Raw genomic sequence first — 20,450 nt, forward strand, 5'->3', positions numbered from 1 at the left:
CTCTTGAGAGGGATTTTGAAGGACTTCTCACCTTCCAAAGCCCATGCTGTAGCTGGGGTGATCTCTGATAAGCTTATTATCATACATGTGGGATCTTTTATTGTTTTTAATGTGTTTTCTTTGTAATGCTTTCACCTTAAGAATATAACATGCTTGCTTACAAAGAACTGTGTGATAACTTGCCCTGTGGCAATTATACTGTGAACTGTCTCTGAAGAGAAGGCAAATGAAGCCTGCTTAGGCAGCCAGTCTTTTGCTCTGGGTTTCATAATATAATCAGAACTGTGCAGCCTGGAAATGCCCCAGTCAGGAAGGAGAGAGATGTGTATCTTCAAACAAGAGAGCCAATGATAGGAAGCTGGACGCCTAGAGTTGGGGCCCTTGCTGGACCTTAGAGGGAGAATACAGGTGCAGTTATCCTGAAGTGTGACAGCAACACCAGAGAGCATTGGGCTGAAGGGCATGTGCTACATTTGGTACCTGAGTGGCTAGACTCTATGGTTAAGGAGTTCCCATATTGAGGAGTCTGATAATGTGGAAGTCATCCTTTTCTTTGGCTTTGGTGGTAGAGGATTCCCCAAGCACTTGTACCTCTTTGAGGAATGGCGAAGGGGATCTCCTCCCGTCTCTATTCTCAGATAAGGCCAGGAGAGCACTCCTGGGTAGAAAGAAACTCTCTCTAGTTGACTGAGGTGGTACCAATGCGTGCAAATAGGGGCCTCTATGAAGAAGTATCTGGAGCATTCTCTCTGCTCCTTAGTTCTTGTCTTTGGAAATCAGACACTTGTCCTTGACGTGACCCTCTTCTAAGCACTTCAGGCTATGAGAGTGAGGATCAGTTACAGTCATGCATTAATTTGTGACTCTCAGAGCAGAGTTTGAAGCCAGGGGACATCAGCATAGGCTCTCTCAAGTACCAGGTGGAGTCAAGAGTCCATTACCAATAACTATAAATGTTATGGTGTGCACTCATCATCACAGCCCTGCCTTGCATCAAGACATGATGTTTCAGGAATCTGCATCTCTAGTGCTGCCTGTAGGTCGTCTGTCTCTGTGCATTATTCACCCGCTGACTGAGAAGCATCTAAGTCAACAAAAGCTCAAACTAGTAATCAAAATCTCTCAACAAATCTACCTCTCTCTGGTCTCTGTCTTCACTCTCCTTCCTCTACTCTGGAGTCTTCTCCTCTCCTCCAGCTCCGTGCTGAGCACTGCTTCCTCCCCCCGCCTCCAATAAGTCTCTCTGAGGAGTCTGCTCTTTTGAAGATTCTGGCTCAAGCTCCTTTACTGGAGTCCCTCTGCTCCTTAGGTTCTCTTCTTCAGACTGAACTCTCTCCCCTTTTATGAGGCCCAGGTATCTATTAATTTATCACTTGATGCCTCCCAGTCCCATCCCTCTGGCTGAGAAGCAAATAATTAGGTACATCTGACATCTCTGTCATAATTAATTAGCTACTAACCCCCTTCCGGCCTATGATCAGGTTACAGTAGACAATTGGTAAAGAAAAATAAAAAAGGACAAGAGAGAGCTCCAAGATCTGAAAACAGGTACCACTAAATAACTAACAACAAGAAACTAACTAAAATGGTTTGTTTGCTAAAGGAGCAAACAGACCACATACAACACCAACCATAGACTGTAAGAAGGAACCGAAGGATGGGTGGGGAGGCTCCATCTTTTATATCCTTGGCTCAGAGCATGAGAATACAAGAGCACAGGTGGCCACCCCATGGGTATTGCTGGGAAAACTTTCCAGCACTAGTACACAAGATGTGCACCACTACCTAGTTTAATGGACATAGGCAATCACTCAAAGAAGAACCAAAAGATACAGGGGTAGCAGCAGAACTGGTTTCATGTTACATCAAACGTTCTTCTAGTTAAATTTTGTACATCAGTGGTTTCAGTGGAACAGAATCATATTACAGTAATGAAAAAAATTTAAGGACACAGCATAGCAAATCGCAACACATATTTTTCATCAACGTTGCCACTGCAATCTGTGCAGCTGAAGATATTTTCTATGGTCCCTATTCAGCAAGGTGCTTAAGCAAATGACTTTATACATGTGAATAGTCCCAGTGAAATCTTTCACAGGAATTGAAGCAGTTTGAAGTCAATGGGACTATTAACATGCTTAACGGTAGGCACCTGCTTATTACCTTGCTGAATTATAGGCTGTAACAAATGTACCTTTGTTAGGGAATACAATAATAAAGAGTAATAACAATAGAAATTTCAGTTGCAGCAGCTCTCCAATCAGTGTATATGCATGGAACAAATAAACCTGTTAAAAAGAGTATAGAATGTCATTTTATATTTCATTTATGCACTTGTATACTTTTGTTGCTGCTATTGTAAATTTTCAAGGAATAATCCATTTTTTTTCTTGTAGATTATCCAATTCAGCTGTTTAAATGCATCCACATGAAACCGAATAATTCTAGATGTTTAAGATCGGAAGTTAACTAAAAATTTTACAGTTACCACCTGCCACAATACGTGTTTACCTTCCACTTTCTTTTCTTTTGGCTTTGTAGCATTTTCTTCTCTCTTTTGCTTTGCTTCTAGTAGTTCACGTTTCAGCTGGCGAACTTCTTTTCGTAGTTCCTCACTGCAAGGAGAACAATATTTACATGAATCTAATCTTCTAAGAATGTAAAGCCACTCAGGAGAAACAGAGTCAAAGTTAATGGGCAGTAAATCTCTGATGTAAACAAAAGGAATGTATTGCCTCACTCTTGTTAAGTTTGGTATGAAGAACTTGGCTTAAAAGTCAATTGGAACCTTAAAAAGCTCTTCTTTACATTAGCAAAGACAACAAAAGAGTATAACAAATGGCTTCTTTTAAGAGCCCATTAGAAATATGTCAAACGCACAAGACAACCAAAACAGAGACCCTGCATTTATACTTTGATTCATTAATTTAACATTGTATCATCCATAATACTTAACTACAAGAACCACACTTCAAGGAAATAAAAAGCAGAGGGATCTCAAAACAAACATAACATTGTATAAAATGCAATTGACTGAAGTGATAATTCTTCTTAGATTTCCTATATGGACAGTAAATGGATTTGATGAACCTGCATAAATAACCTAATACCAGTTTTAAAAAATATATTTTGAGTTTTATGAACTTTACAAAACAATGAACATCTGGAAAAAGGTAGAACAGAGAAAACCAAAAGGTGAGATAGAAGTTATATTAACACAGTGTTGAGTCCGTTTTGTTACTTTATAAGTTTTATTAAAGTTTTCTGCTGACTTCCATATTATGATCAGAATATGATACTTGTTTTCTTTCAATTGCTTTCTCTAGAGGAATTGTTTCTTTGCTTCTTCAATTATTGACTGTCCAAAGCTATCCCCCAAAAGTGTTTTACTGTTCAATTCTTACAAAAGACAATCATCATATTGTATAAAGAGATAATTCATTGAGTTCCAAAATGAAGTATGTCTAGTGATAGAAAAAGTGTGAAAGCCATGTATTCTAATTTACATATTCTCTGTTTTATTTTTTTAAGTTGTAACTGATTTAGTGCTCATGAAAGTGAACGAACAGCAGCACTGGCTAGAGCCAAGCATAATGCAGGAATGTGCTGTGCAAGCTTCCCCCCAGAGTTCTGTCAATGCACTTTAATTCTGATCTGTAATACCCTTGTTGTTCCAGTCCTGGGCCTCCCTAGCCAAGACTTGGAATTATGTGCTGATTAATTCTTTTGATTTTGATTTTTAATCATGTGTGTGAATCAGATGCTTGTCAAAAGTAGCAGAATGACTGGAATATGAAGTCACTAATTTAGACCTGGTCTGCACTACAGAGTTTTGTCAACAAAAGTCAGCTTTCATTGACAAAACAGTGGAGGTGAACACACCACAATGCTCCTACCGCCGACAAAACTCTTCTACTTTGCCAACAAAATAAAACCACCTCAATGAGAGGCGTAGAGCTTTTCGCAGCAAAGTTGTATTAACAAAATGTCAGTGTAAACATTGCACTTGGTTATGTCATCGTAAATGGCCTGCAGGAGGTGTCCCACAATGCCCATCCTGACTGCTCCGGTCAGCAGTTTGAACTCCATTGTCCTGCACCCAGATACACAGGCATCCATCCCTCTCCTTTTAAAGGCCCAGGAATTTTTGAAATTCCACTTCCTGTTTGCTTGCCATGGAGAACTCACATCACATCTTCCCAGCTGACCATGGCAGTTCCATGCACTCGCTCTCCTGCTTGGAGCACACTGGAGCTGCTGGATTTGCTCAGTATATGGGGAGAGGAGGCTGTGCAGTCCCAGCTCCGTTCCAGCCGTAAGAACTTGGATACTTCTGGTTAGATTTCTCAAGGCATGATGGGGAAGGGCTACAAATGCGACACACATCAGTGCCAGCCAAAGATCAAGAAGCGGAGGCAGGTGTACCAGAAAACTAGGGAGTCAAACTGTAACTCTGGTGCTGCGCCGAAGACCTGCCGCTTCTATAAGGAGCTGGAAGCCATCCTCGGCAGTGACCCAACCTCCACCAAGAGCCCCATGGATACTTCAGTGGAGCTGTAAACTGCAGACAGTGGACTCAATCCTGAGGACGAAGTCATGATCGATGAGGATGAGATGGGACAGGCAACAGGGTCATCCAGTACCGTGGGGAGCCAGGACTACTTCTCGACCCTGGAGGGTTCGAGCCAGTCCCAGCACTCCATCTCTTGTGTGCAGGATGCAGGAGAGGGGAGCACTGGTAAGTGATCTTTCTGAGTTGGTTCTGCTCAATTATATGAGGTAGAGCTGTCCTTTGCTTTGTTATATTCTACAACTGGGTGAAGGGATAGAAATGTACAAGAATAGCTGTGTTCACGTGTCCTTCACATTGCCCTATGCAGCTAAACAGTGCAGCGGAAAAGTGTGTTAATGCACATCGAGAATATCGTGGGAATCCTCCAGAGAGATCTCTAGGAAACTTTCCTGGAGGTATTCACTGATGCTCTGCCAGAGGTTCCTTCGTAGCGCTGCTTTCTTCCTTCCCGTTGTAGAAAACTTTCCCGCACCAATCGGCAATCATTTGTGCAGGAACCAAAGCAGCACACAGGTGAGCGTTCTGAATTTGCTCGCATGCAGAAGATGCACCCTTGCATCCTTGCTTACCCTCAGGAATGAGATATCAACTTCTATGACCACCACCTGTGGAAAATGGTGGCAGAATTTACAATTTTGTCCTTAGTCGCCTTCAGTGATCCCTTTAGAAAATCACCAAGACCCTTTTCCCCATCTTGAGCACACTCCCCACCCTGGGCCGAACTCATCATGTTTGGTGTGTTCACCAACCTGTGTGCTTGCCAGGGAACAATGAGAAAGAAGTGTATTTTATGATGATTCGATGCTGTGAGTGCACTAACAATCATGCTTCTGTTAATTGTTTCTTGTGTTTCTGTAGATGTGGCCTTCAGGAGAACCCCCATACACCAGCGGAGCATCTCCTTCTGATAAGGAAGCCACCAAAGAGGACATGTTTCAAGAGGTGCTCCAATCCTTAGAGGCCAATAAACAAAAACGCAGGACATTGAGAGGCACTTTAAATGAAAATTATAAAATGGACAGGCAGGACAGAAAGGAGAGCCAGGAGCGAATATTAATGGACAAGGTGCAGATGATAAAAGTAATGGAGGACCAAACAGAGATGTTGAAGTCCCTAATCATGATTCACACAAAATTCATGCATGCTCACCCACCGCACCCCTCCCCATAGCCAATAAAGAGTTGCTTGCCATGCCTCCCCAAACTCCTCCCACACATTCCTTCCAACCTCCCCACCCATCTCGGTAGCCCATTCACCCCACTCCTTCGGACAGCTTCCAAAATGATAGCCTACACTGCCCTTTTTCCTTTCCAACCAAGCATTTTGTGTGTGTTGTTAATTTAATAAAAACATACTCTCTGAAAGATAATTAATCTTTGTCTCCCACACATGGTAGTTGCTGCTGAAATTAATACATAGTGGCAACTGGATCGTTTGCAGAGTACAAATCATGGTCAGGAATCATCCAAATTTTAATACAAGGTGGCACGTTAACTAAGCATGGTACAGTGCTGTACAGAAAGACACATTACTGGTGCTCATTATCAAAATAGTGCCTCAAAGACTCTGATTTGAATAGTTCCTCCCCCGCCCATTGTACCCTTCTAATAGCCCTGATATCTTGCTACTCAAAATCAGCTGCCAGGTGATCCGCCTCCGTACTCCACCCCGAGGGAAGCTTTTCACCCTCAGCCTCACAAATATTATGGAGTGCACAACAGACAGCTATGACCATGGGAATATTTTCCTCATTTAGATCTATCCTGCCATAAAGCAGCACTAGCATGCTTTTAATGTGCCAAATGCACATTCTACGGTCATTTGGCACCTGCTCAGCCTGTTGTTGAAGTGCTCCTTGCTGCTGTCCAGGTTGCTCGTATATAAGGTTTCATGAGTCACAGGATTAAGGGGTACGTTAGCTCTCACAGGATCACTATGGGCATTTCAACACCTCCCATTGAAATCTTCTGGTCTGGAAAGAAATAGCTTGCTTGCAGCTTTCTGTACAGGCCAATGTTCCTGAAGATGCGTGTGTCATGCACCGTCCCAGACCACCGCACGCTGATGTCAGTGAAATGCCCATGGTGATGCACAAGCACCTGCAATGCCATAGAGAAGTACCCCCTTTCTATCCATATCCTCCATTGCAAGATGGACCACGGCCAAAATTTGGATATGCATGCCGTTTATTGTCCCGCCACAGTTAGGGAATCTCCTGGTTGCAAAGCCACACATTATTTCACACACATTTCCAAGAGCCACAGTCTTTCGTAGCAGAATGCAATTAATGGCCCTGCACACTTGTGTTAACACAGCTCCAACGGTGGTCTTTCCAACTCCAAACTGATTGGTGACCGACGGATTGCAGTCTGGAGTTACCAGCTTCCACAAGGAGATTGCCACATGCTTCACCACCACGAGGGCTGCTCTTATTTTGGTGTCCTTGCACCGCAGTGCAGGGGCAAGCTCTGCACACAGTTCCAGGCAGGTGGCTTTCTGCATCCGAAAATTTTGCAGCCACTGCTCTTCATCCCAAATCCGCATAACACTGCAATCCCACCACGCAGTGCCAAAACACGACGGTCCACTGTGTGCAGGCAAGGAGTTGCACAGTGGGATATGGATCCATCTCTGCCAGCAGAGAGCTTCCCTAGGCAAAGGGAATTCTCCAGAACCTATCTGCAGCTAGTGGGGAATGGAGAACAAACCTTTCATCTCAAAAAACATATTCAGATTATACTGTTACTTTTCCTAAAGAGGTAGTTAGAAGGAAATCTTGATTCAGTGGATCACAAAAAGATAGTGGTAAGGAATGAACTGAATTAAGTATCAAACAGTAAATCTTGTTATAGTCTAGGAATTAAAAAAATACACCATAGTTTTAGACTAATTACATGGAGATGTTAATTTTCTTTGAATGTTATTTACACACAAGGTTAAAGTAATTGTCAAAGAGAGAGAAACAGAAATTTTTCCCCAGAGCATGTTGGTAGGATGGAGTATAACAAGTCGCATCGCTGGGCCCCATTTTCCTGGAGGTTCCACTCCCCGGATACAAAGGACTCACAGCCTTCTCATTTGCAGTCACCCATGCTCATTTATTTACAGTGCATACAGTCAGAGGTCAGATGCTCACAGTTGCGCATCCCTCCTGGCCAGCACGCAGCCTGACCTGCAGTCGGCCATGCCTCTCCCTCCTGGTTTCCTGCACTGGTCTGTATACCCTCCCTGGCCAGGTCACCAGCTGTTCCCCCCTTTGATTCATTAGTCAGGGCTCTGGCTCAGCCTAATGAGCGCAGCCAGCTGCTACCTGCTCCTCTTGTAATTCCTGGCTCTGCTGGCCTGTACTGAATCAGCCCAGCCCCCTGGGTTGGGGCGACAGAGGCAGCTGAGGGGTTTATGACCCTCCACTCTGCCACAGATGGGGATTCATTTTTATTGATCATAGGTTAGGATTAGGTAAATGTAAGTATATGTCACATGATCAATGCTCTACACAGACATTGGTGAAATTCTGTCCTCTCCATTTTCTATTTCATATGTCACATGATCAATGCTCTACACAGACATTGGTGAAATTCTGTCCTCTCCATTTTCTATTTCATATGTCACATGATCAATGCTCTACACAGACATTGGTGAAATTCTGTCCTCTCCATTTTCTATTTCTGTGTTTGCATCTAATCTGCTTTGGAATGACTGTGATGAGTCAAGATTCTACATTTCTTTTCTCAAGAGTTCAGATGTTAGCTCCAGTGTCTTCACCACATTTTAGTTATGGTAATTTGCAGTTTGCATTCTGCTGATCTAAATTCCCCCTACATTTTCATTGGGCTATTCTTCATTTCCCAACCTAAATCACACTAATGTAATGTCCTTGGCATGGAACGGCTGCCATATTTCCACTCAGAGAACACATTAGATTACTGACAGTAAGTAAGCCTAATGTAGTGCATACAACATTTATAGCACTTTGGAATAATTTATCTTGTCTATACTGAGTTAAAGAACATCATGCCTATGTGGAAGGCCTTGGCACATTGCTTTCTTCTGCAAATCAAAGAAAGATATATCCCAAAGAATCCCTCTTAAAATACATTTTAAGAACATTAATCTTACCAACAATCATGACAAAGTTTAAAGAGCTTGCCATTTATTGCTGATGATTTATATTTCTATCCTGTCTAACAGTGCACTGCACCTCTTTGTAAGTGGTTGTATATAGAGTTTTATTTTGAGGGTGTTAAGTGGTTCTTTTGACCACTATAATTATAGTAATCTCAATAACTGAAAATTGTTACATAACTGCTACTTTAGATGTTCAAAATTACATTGTACTTAGTGAATACAAGAATCTCACTTTATCTTTAGTGCTTGCAAAAAGTACTTTTTTTTTTTAAAACTACTGATATTACTCCCATCCAGGTATTAATATTTTAGAGATGGAAATATATTTTTCCCACAGTACAGTATTTGCACTTTAGTTCTTGTCTCTCTCAGCGTCTGTTTTTTTAAAAATACTTTTGAATAAAAAGTGCTTTATTTGAAATCCATCCTTATTTATTTGCTATTTTGCCAAACTTTAAGGAAGTTTTCAGTATTTTAATCTAGTTTTGTTTCCTTCTCTAGAAATAATAGTATGTAGAATCAGTTTCCAACTTAATTTTTTAAAATCTTGCTAGAGTTTAATTTCCATCAGGCTAAGATCAAAAGAAAATAAGTTAATAAATGAACTCTTTTCATTCAAATTATAACAGCAGACTATGACTGCATAGTGAGCAGTTCTAAAATTTACCCTGAGGTGATTACAAGGCTGCCTCATCATCTGTTATTGATAAAATTTATAAAATCGGTTTGATGCTGTTCTACAACTCTGGCATTATGCACTTTCTGTGTAGATATTGTTGCAGGAGCAATGTTTAAATCACACTTTGTGGACACACCAATCTGTGCTTTCATTTCTTCATTGGCAGTCATAAGACCATGATTATTATCTATAGTGGACAGTCACAAAAACACTTTAATTTGGGATACAGTTTCGCTCTCCTTTGTACAACTTATTATAACAAAAAATATATGATAGAAACAAATTGATGTTTAAATTTTTCATATGCCCAGGATATGACTGTAGCAGCAGAACACATAATTAGAGCCCTGTAATTTCGTGGATATCTGCTTTATATCTGAGGACTATTTTTGAGGATTGTGGATCAGATGGTCATGGAGATCATGGATAGACTTTATGGGAACTCTGGGACTTCTGGTACATGGCTGGAGCAGCTGCTTGCCCCAGCGCCACCAGAACAGCTGATAGGTAGTAGCTGGGGCTAAACAGCTGATCAGCTGCTAGGCGGTGGGCTGGGCTGAACAGTAGTTAAGCAGTGGGCTAGGCTGAACAGCTGCTAAGTGGCAGGTGGGGCTGATCAGCTGATAAACTGTTTGGAGCAGCAGGGGCTCAACAGCTGATGGGGGTGGCTGGCTGCAAACAGTTGACTGGCAGTGGGGATGTGGATACATCTAAAAGAGGGAGGGCAGATTGTGGGTCGACTGGAAGTTTATTCTGCAGTGTGGATCAGACACAGATCCACATATTTGTATCCGCACAGGGCCCTACGCATAAGTCAGGACTATAGCAATGCCATTATCTGTTGATGTGACCTGCCAAACTGACACTAAAGTTATAGTGTTACAGTTCTTTATCATCTTTGTGTAAACTGCATTTTCCCCAGTTTCAAAAGACAACATCAGTGGAGCACATGGCTAACTTGAGCAAGTCACCCAAGCAAACGTCAAATTTCTCCTACTTGGTTGTGGCATCGAAATGACTCAGTTTTTCTCTAATCACACATTTCCCAGAATACTCAATGGCATGAATTCATCAAATATCAACATTGTATTACAGCAGTAGATAAAAGACTCAAGAACACCTATAATTATGTTAGGGATCATTATTGGCAGGTGAATCAGAAGCATGCAGAATAACCCTAGTGAGAGCCTGTCCATTCTAGTTTTACATTATTCATCTTAACATTAATACACAAATAAGTACAATTTTGTCATGTGGTAGATGATACAGTGCTGAAGAAACAAAGCTAGCTTTATTTCTGAACTTTTAAAAACCTTCCTGTAAAACTGGCACTTTAGATGAAAGAGATTGGATTCTGGGTTCAACTTCATCAATACCTCTATGCTGAAATTCCAGCATCCTGATTAAACTCCTCTAATCATACATGTCCAAAAACAAATGACTGTTTTAACATCATTTGTAAACATGGTAATGTAGCAGTGCAACTATTTTATTTTAATAACCTCTTACTCATCACAAAACACTGAAGTGGGATAATTAATGCAGTGGCTGTAGTACTGATTCAGTGATATAGGTTGTACTGTTTTCTTGGCTGAGAGTGACTCAAAGAAAAAAAAGAATCACACAGCTCAGCACAGCTAGGATTTATTTATGCCCTGAATGCATATGTTGGGTTGAAATGTACAGTGCTTCCTGAATTTCCCAGGTGCAAAATAAGCAATCCTGTTAATACTCCTCTCAGGGAAGTGTATGCCTCCTTCCAAAGCCAGGGCTCTATTCCCTATCCCTTTTGGTTTGGTTAATGCTACTAGTCACACAAGAGCAAATAGCTATCCTTTCACACCAGAGACTACAAGGATTGCAGTTATGGGTTTCCTGTACAGAAGGGGGGCTCCTTGACCACCTGTATGGGGGCCAACCACAATTTGGCCCTTAAACCAGAGTCTGAAACGTCTTCTGATAATTATGAATAGTTTATTTTGTATATTGAATTGCATCACTGAAGAGCAGAAGTGTGGCAGTAGAAAAATGATACTTAACAACAACAGTAATCACTGAGGGTTCCTTATATCTAAAACTAGATTTTCCCCACCCGACACACACGTTTGTGTATCCAACACTGTTTTTCATTTTGCTAATCGATTATCCTCAAACTTAAACATTTATGACCTGCTTATGCCAAGAGATTTTTTTTTAATTGATATCTAAATCCTTCTCTTTTGTAGTATTCTACCTGCCCAGTGTTAGTATACTACCCTGAATTCATCCAGCACTGCAATATCTTGTCTAGCCAATGTGACTCTTTGTAATGGAGTTGATCACAGCATTGAACAGCTTTTACAGAAGGCTTCAACCTCAACCAACTTTTATTACCTATTTTTGTTGTTATTTCTGCAGTAACTGTTAACTAATTCCTTCATGATGCCCACAAAATCAGCAGCTTTCAATCATCAGCCTCCTGTAAAGCACTGGTAAAATGTAAGAGTAATTTTGAACTGTGATGAGATCAATGCAAGAAGAGCTTTAGAGTAAAATTTTCATAAGTGCCTAAGTGACTTAGCAGCCTAAGTCTCAATTTAGAAAATACACACTTAGTTACTTTTAAAAAGTTTACCCTTTATTTCTATTATTTTGTAGACATGTTTCAGCTAAATACCATAGAGTAGCAAACCAGAATAAGGACTAAATCCACTAAGGGTTTTTCTACATGGTGGGGTAATGCCCACTACTGGACTGCAATTTCTAAAGCGTACTAAGGAGCTGCACATTAATTGGTTCATCTAGACCCTACTGGCTCATACTAAATGTTCCCTAGTGCACTTTAACATAGGGCTGTTTCAAACTATGAACCCAGTTAATGCACATTACCCCACCACATATACAAGCCCCAAGTCTAAGTGATAACTTTCAAAATACTGGCATTAGTATTCATGTAAACAACAGTTTAAAGCACTTTTGCTTTGTTTTTTAAAGGAAACTTACCCTAATTATTTTTCTTAGGCTATCGCTACACTGACGGCGGCAAGATCGATTTCTCTGGATCGACTGAGCGGTCAGTGAAGACCCGCTCAGTCGATCCAGAAATCGACGTACTAAGACTACCTTCGCAAGCGGCATAGCGCTGCGTTGACGGGAATGCGGTTCCCGTCGGTGCAGTGCAGTGAAGATGGCGCACAGAACAGGAGCCCAGAAGTCGACGGGAGTTACGCAAGTTTTTTGTGTAGCTTGCGTAACTCCCGTCAACTGTCGCTGAATCCCAGAGGGAAGTGTAGACAGGGTCTTAGAAAGCAATGACAGTAGCTATTGACTATTAAGCTCTTGTTCTTTATTTGTGATTGGAATTGGACCACACTGAGATGAAAGATAGCAACCACTAAATTGCTTTTATCAACAAATGGCTAACACAGTCACCAACTGACCATTTTGAACTATCTGTTCCATTTTATCACAGAATCATAGAAACGTAGGGCTTGAAGGGACCTTGAGAAGTTATCCAGTCCAGCTCCCCTGTGCTGAGACAGGACCAAGTAAACAGAGTGTGCAGAGCTCCTCGCTGCACTTTATTTCCCCCTACATTTTATATGATTAATAAAGGGATAAAGTCAATTTGAAATTTATTCAACATAAAAAAAAGATTAATTCTACACCTGTCTCTGATTGACATAAAATGGAGGTTTCATGTTGTATTAACACATCCTTGGATTGTCTAAAAATTACAACAATTTCTAAACTCAAGAAGTGTTGCATTCAACATGGGGAATTCTATATTAGACCTCATGATGACGGAGACATTTTAATTCTGTGACAGATTCATTTTAATGATGGTTTAGGTAGAAGTAACCATGATTTGATTATATTTGTTATGTGCACACAGAATAAAATCCCAACAAGTAACATATAGACCTTGTTCTTTAAAATGACTAATTTCACAAAGCTGAACACAATTAAGAATTTAATCAGCTGAGAGAGAGAATTTAACTGAAAAATTTAAATGACAATCGGAAACTGTTTAAGAGCGTTTTACTAGATGCTCAAAAAGCCACTATACTACAGGCAAAAAAGGCAACCATACTGGTTAAAAAAAAAATCTATGTGGCTTAGGGCTGGTCCACACTAGAGAGTTTGGTCAACAAAAGTCATCTTTTGTTGACAAAACAGTGGAGGTGTACAGACTAAAATGCCCCTTCCACCGATGTAACTCCCCTGCTATGCCGACATAATAAAACCACCTCAACGAGAGGTGTGAGGCTTATATTGGCTTTGTTAGGGCGACTTGGTGTCAATGTAGACATTGCGTCCCTTACGTCGGCTGTGGGGCTGAAAGCCACCTGGAGAGCTGAGCAGCTGGTCTCCGCTCCCAACTGGGAGTGGGGCGAGAAGCCCAGGTGCTTCTCTACCAGCTCCCTGCAGGGAACAGGGGCAGCCTTGTCAATTTCATTGACTGGTTCCCTGCAGAGATAGGGGAAGGGAGAAGCCCTAGACGCTTTCCCCCCATTCCTGGCGGGAAGGAGAGAAGCACTAGGCTGCTTCTTCACCTGCTCCCCACCAAGAATCGGGACAACCTTGTCGATTTCATGGCTCAGAAGCAAAATTGACAAGGCTGCCTGGATCCTGGTGGGGAGTTGGCAGGAGAGAGGAGAAGCTGGGGCAGCTGGACCCTTCTCCCCAGGGGCAAGAAGCCCCGAGTGGCTTCCCCTGGCTCTCAACAGGGAACAGGGAGGGGAGAAGCCCAGGCTGGTTCCTGGCAGGGAAAGGGAAAGGGTCAGCCCACCGGGAGTGTTCAATAAATATTTCTGTTCTGTAACTGGGGGAGAAGGGGAAAACAGGTTATGTAGTCATATCACATGATTATGAGATATACTTTCCATTCCAACAGTAACTCAGCAGGACATTAAAGAGCAGCTACTAAAGATACACATAGTAAAATCAGCAGGTCCAGGTTACTTGCATCCAAGAGTTTTAAAAGATCTGGTTGAGAACCTCTATGGACCATTAATGTTGATTTCCAAAAAGTCTTAGAACAATGGGAAAGTTGGAGGAACGGAAGAAAGCTAGTGATGTGACAATATTTTAAAAGGGTTAATGAGATGACCTGGATAATTATAGGCTATCAACCGGACAATATCCTAAGCAAAATAATGGAATGGCTAATAAAGAACTTGATTAACAAAGAATTAAGTGAGAGTAATATAATTAATGCCAATCAACATGTGTATGAAAAACAAATCTTGTCAAACAAACATCTTTTTTTAGTGAGATTACAAGTTTGGTTGATAAAGGTAACAGTGCTGATGTAATATACTTAGACTTCTGTAAGGCATTTGACTGGTACTACACAACAATTTGATTAAAATAAAACATAAAATATAAAACAAAACAAAATACAAAAATCAAGATGGCTCACATTAAATAGATTAAAAACCAGCTAACTGATAGGTCTCAAAATGTAATTATAAATGGGAAATCACCACTGAGTAGGTTTATTTTTAGTGGGGTCCCTCAAGCATAGGTTCTTAGCCCCAAACTATTTAACACTTGGGACATTAGGACCCAGAGGGTGCATCCCCTTCCTCCCACCAAATGGCTGGGGAGACAACTGCAGATTGAATCCAAATAGAGACTGCAACTGGTAGGGACAGAAACAGCCAAAGCATATCTTTGGTCCTTTCAACACTCAGATAACTTTCTACAGTTTTGACTGGACTTTCTTTGCCCTGTTGATTGGCTGCCTACTCTCCCAAACTCAGATGAGCAATAAGGCACACTATTTTTCAATAGTGAAAGTAATTAACAATTGAAATAATTTACCTTGAGTTATGGTGGATTCTCTTTCACAAAAAAATTTTAAATCAAGGTTGGTTGTTGCTCTAATAAGACATGCTTTAGGTTAAATAGCAATGAATTCTGGGAAGCAGTATGGTTTCTATTCTGCAGGAGCTCAGACTAGACAGTCACAATGGTCTGTTCTGGCATTATAATTATGAATCCCCTTCTACTTTTTGTGGCTTTATAATAACAGTTTCATATTTGTTAAAAATGCTTTTTCTCTCCCTGGCTTCTGTTGGTCTTTCCCACACCAACATCAGTAGAAAATGACTAAGTTGCTATCATGGCGAAATGATAAAATTAAATTATACATGAAGTGTTGTCCATGACAAAATAAAACTGAAAAACAGAAGAAAATATATGCTCTCTAATCTCACAAGTACAGTCATCTTAAATGTTATAAGTAACAAGAGTAAGTAGAAATTTTCAGACAGAAGTGTGATTTTTTTCATTGACAATGTCCCTTTAAATCCATTTTTGTATGTAATACAAGTTTTCCCGTAAACTATTCCTCAGTGTATGATATTCTGAGAACTCTAAAAATAGATAATTAATAAAATAGTCATGTTATGTAGTACTTTAGCATTATGCTTGTGAATTTCACAACTGAACTGGATATACTAATTTAGTCTAGATAAAACAAGGTAAAATGATACCGTGATGCAATTTAGACTGTGAGGTCTTCGGAGCCAGGACTTTTCATTCTGTGCTTGTACAGCACAATGTACAAACACAATGGAGTCTTGGTCAATGATTCAGACTCAAGGATGCAAATAATAAACATCATCTTCAAATCACGTCAGAGGTAACAGTAATAGTGAAAATTTAAATTGTACTCCATATATAGTTTTTGGGTTCTGCAAGATGAGCTTGAAAAATGCAGGCTAGATCCATGAAAAATGAATCAATTCCATGCAATTAAATCCTGGTATCAACTCTTCTTGAGAAACATAGGACCTAGAGATAACGGACAGACATGAGAATGCTCTAAATGAAAAGATACAGTGTTTAAAAATGTAGAAATCAAATGATATAACAAAGTGGGATCCAGTTAGCACATTAGTAGGAGATAATTGAAGCACAGTGTATGGAGAAAATCAACACTTTTTCTATAAAGTCATAATTTGAAGGCTATTCAGGCAATATCCTTAATGGGTACTTGTGGAATGTACAATTCTTGGAATGAGGAGCAAGTTTTCACATTTGGCATGTAGATCTGAGTCTAGTTTTTTGGGTTCAATAATCTTATTTTATCTGGATTATAGTACTTTTTGTTTTTGGCACTCTAAAACTGAGAATGAAAGTTATGGGTCTGGAAATATGTGCTGCTGCTTCCTGCCAAGCTAGGGGTTTGCTGTGGAGGTCAGACATATGTCTATCCTTCTACTGCAGATGCTATGGTGTATCTGTATCCGAAATAAGACGACAGCAGGAAAGTGGTGGAAGACATGGATTTAGAGGACCCTTACACAGGAGATTTATCAACTACACAGCTCAATACAATTGCTGGGGTTTGTGTGTGCATGTACAAAAATTTGATAGTGCCTCGAGTTTAACAGCATTTAGAAGACAATATATAATTGTCTGCAATTAGTACTGGAACTTTTTTTTCTACTATTGTGTTAAAGGAGTTTTATGGTTAACTGCCAATATTGCAGTGGAAGAGGTTAAAAAGTCTCACAGCTTTCAATGCTGCAGTTCATGTAACTGACAAGGGATGCTGACAGCCAGCACAGTTTTACCCAAACTCAGGTTACAGAATAGGAAAGTATCTCAGGTTATTTAATTTTTTCCATTTAAATAATCAATTAATACTTTCTCCATTTGGGATTTTACTTTAGAAACATTTGTGTATAAACTGCATAATATAGAAAATTATATGTTTATGTACATTTAACTGGAAGCTATCCGTTTTGTGTCAGGAATCCCGTACTACTTTACCAAGAAATTTTGTGAGGTTGAATTTAGATTAAAGATTTCATTAGTCCATTCAATGAAAGATGTATCTTTGCTCCTAAGTTAATAAGGAAAGCTCTGAGCAAAGAACCTGGTAGGGTGCAGCCATTTGGAGCATGATTTCACTTTCCCCAGCTGGAGGATTCGTTCACCATGTTACTGAAAGGTACCAACAACTAACAGCAACACTGAACTTTAGAAAGGGAGATTTTAACAAAATGATGAAGCTAGTAAAACAAACCCTAATGTCAAAAGTAAAGGAAGTAAAAGCCTTAGATGCAGCATACATGCTACTTCAACAAGTCTCAAAAGGCATACATAGTTCTCAACAAAGAGGGGACCAGGAGGGCAAAGAGGAAAAAGCTAAAAGGGAATTTCAAGATGTCATTCAAACCAAATAGAAAACCTTCAAGATTAGGAAATCTAACCTTAGTAAAGCCTATAAAACGGAGCATAAATTACAACAGGCAATATGTAAGAAGGAATAGAGGGATAATACAATAAATTTCAAAGAGCAAATAGCTCTTAAACAAACATTAATAAATTCTTTTAAGTATAAAAGAACCAGGAAAACTGCAGAAGTCAGAGGTTTGCTGAGTCCCCCAAGGTTAAAGGGAACAATTAAGGAAGACAAAAACATTGTTGATAAACTAAATGATTTCTTTGCATCAGTCAAAGATGCTGGGGAGATACCTGTATAGGACTTTTCTGGCAATAGAGATGAGGTAATATCAGATATTAAGGTGTCAGAAAAATGTGCTGGAACAAATTTAAAAGCAATAAATCACAGGCCAAGAGTTAAACATCTAGGAGCTCGGAAGGAGTTTAAGAGAAGGAGACATTAATGATGGGGGGAAATCCCACTCTCCACCTGGAAGATAGATACTAGTTCACACTACATATATTAAGACTGTGGAAATCACTGCAAGATTAAGAGAGGGATTGGAAGATGAAGAGGAATGACAAGGATATCCAATTTTAACAGATAATGCAAAAATGAATTTTGGAAGGTTATAAAACTTCCTGCTTCCAGAATGAAAACAATCTCTAACTAATAGTGCTTCGGATGAAACTTTAATTTGGAGAGGTGGAGGGAAGAGGTAGCTTCACATTCATCTGAACCATCTGGTTCTGGTCGCTATCAGAGAGAGGATACTGAAGTACATGGATGATGGGTGTGAGCTAATATGGCAATGCCAATGTTCCAATCTTTGCTTATTGGATGCATCTCATTTTAGTTCCACAGTACTTCTTTCAGATTAAAATGTAACAGGAATGGACCATTTTAGCAGCAATGTGATAGAGCTACGTCTCCTTCCCACCCCAAAATAATAAAGATAATTAAATGAAGTGTGGCTTCACTTTATTTTATTTTTACTTTATTTTTAACTTTATTTTTATTTTTACTTTACTGTTTTATTTTTTAGGTCCTTAGACTTACCATCTAATTTTTCTTCTTTTTGTAGGCCCCCTAAGTTGATGCTTACATCATCAAGAGAGGGTAGCTGCATATGCTTGAAGAAGCTGTTAGTGTCAGACTCACCCTGACCCTCCTATTTATGAAAAGTATTGTCAGTGATTAGAACCACATCTTAATTATTATGGTACTAAAATGTTTGATGCAGCATCATATTCTTCAAAGATAAACAAATATACAATATTTGATTAAAAGTAGGAAATAATTTTCTATATAGTGTATTAATACCTAGATACCATAATGAGTGGATATATTGTAAATACCTAAATAGTAGATTAAACTAGCTGAGCGCATAATATATACTTATTACATATCAGTGTTTTTTGGGAATTGGATGGAGCACTTACTGTTAGCTTATGTCTGCTGTTTCCCAACATCTGATAAGAATTTATAACAGATGGAAATGATTGCAAAATGAACAGCACTGCCTTCATGTTCTCTATTCTGCTGATTTAATCACAAACATACTGAATCTGATAGTAATGAAACAATAGCCTTGCTGTTGATGAGATCATCAAATGGCTTCCATAAAAACCTATCAAGACACTGTAAAATGTAGTCATTACCAATGTATAATCTTTTTTAGACCTGCGGTATCACCTATCTGTACAAAATGATAAACCCTCTGTCCTAGAAAAGATAATACCTAAAAAGGGTAGTTCAATTTGAGCTAGTTTATAAAAAGTTAGAATTTGCAAATAGAAAGACAGACCAAAAAAGATTTCTCTGAGTTAGTAGGTTCAGAAATTTCCAGACTTTCGCAATAATGCATAATCTTTATTATGAAATGTCCAAATTACTCCCAAAGAGGGCCTATGTAATCTTCATTCACCACACAATTATGTATTCTGTAAATGCCACATATTTAACAGACAACCTACTTTCAAAGGCCCTGATACTGGACACACTTAAGCACATGTTTAAGCATGATGTTGTCCCATTAACTTCAATTTAACTACTCACATGCTCAAAGTTAAGTATGTGCCTAAGCATTTGCAGGATCAGGGCCAAAATGCAATAGAGCTATAAAACCTTACATTTGATCTATTTATTGTATCACTTCACCTGTAATGCCAGATTCTCTTAGTACTGTGAGTCTAATTATACAGATCTCTGAAGGAGAGAAAAAGTATAACTGATTTTTTAAAACCTGGACATCACATATAATTGCTTTTCTTTACATAAAACATCTGCAGTTTAAAGCCTGACATATATTACTCAGCCTGCCCCTCACACAAAGTGTAAGTTTTTTATTCCACATTTTGGGAGTAAGAAGGAAAAATCAGAGCTGTTTAAAGCTGCTCAGTGGTGTGGAATATTAGAAATAGTCCCAGAGGGGACAGACTAACCAGCAGAATGCAGCTGAGGCAGTCAGAAGTGCATGATACCTGTAATTTATCATATGGACATTACCACATCATGTGTAATATGGCTGTGTCCATCCAAATAGATAAATACAGATACATGTATGAAGTCTCATTAATTCCTTCACAATATGTATGCTACATATGTGGGAGTGATATTTATATTAGTAGAATCATTTAATAAAATGTATCAGTGCTCAGCAATTTATGATACATCATTGACATTTCACCCATCCTCTGCCCCCTAATCATCCTTCTCCAGTACTACTTCTAACTTTCCAAGTCCTTGAGCAGCTTCAAATCACAATGTGCATAAGGAGTTCCCCGTGCCTATTTCTTTTGTTTGTTCAACTACAGAAATTCTATACAAAACCCACTAGTATCAGCATCATGGTAAGACTGTAACTGCAGTAAATCCAAATGTTTATTTCTCGGCAATCATAATTT

At 39.6% G+C, this 20,450-nt stretch overlaps 1 protein-coding gene across 3 annotated transcripts in view; it reads right to left on the reverse strand.

Annotated features, from left to right (window-relative positions):
- Positions 1–20,450, reverse strand: part of CWC27 (CWC27 spliceosome associated cyclophilin) — a 183,999-nt gene that overhangs the window by 69,545 nt on the left and 94,004 nt on the right. For all 3 annotated transcript variants that reach the window (XM_067569143.1, XM_067569145.1, XM_067569144.1), the window contains one exon: positions 2,512–2,615. In XM_067569143.1, the coding sequence (XP_067425244.1) occupies positions 2,512–2,615 (104 nt within the window). The remainder of the gene's footprint in view (positions 1–2,511; positions 2,616–20,450) is intronic.

Source organism: Emydura macquarii, unplaced genomic scaffold (genome assembly GCF_026122565.2).
Source record: "Emydura macquarii macquarii isolate MOO-44397 ecotype Brisbane River unplaced genomic scaffold, CSIRO-AGI_Emac_v2 contig_2897, whole genome shotgun sequence".
Lineage (NCBI taxonomy): Eukaryota > Metazoa > Chordata > Testudines > Chelidae > Emydura > Emydura macquarii.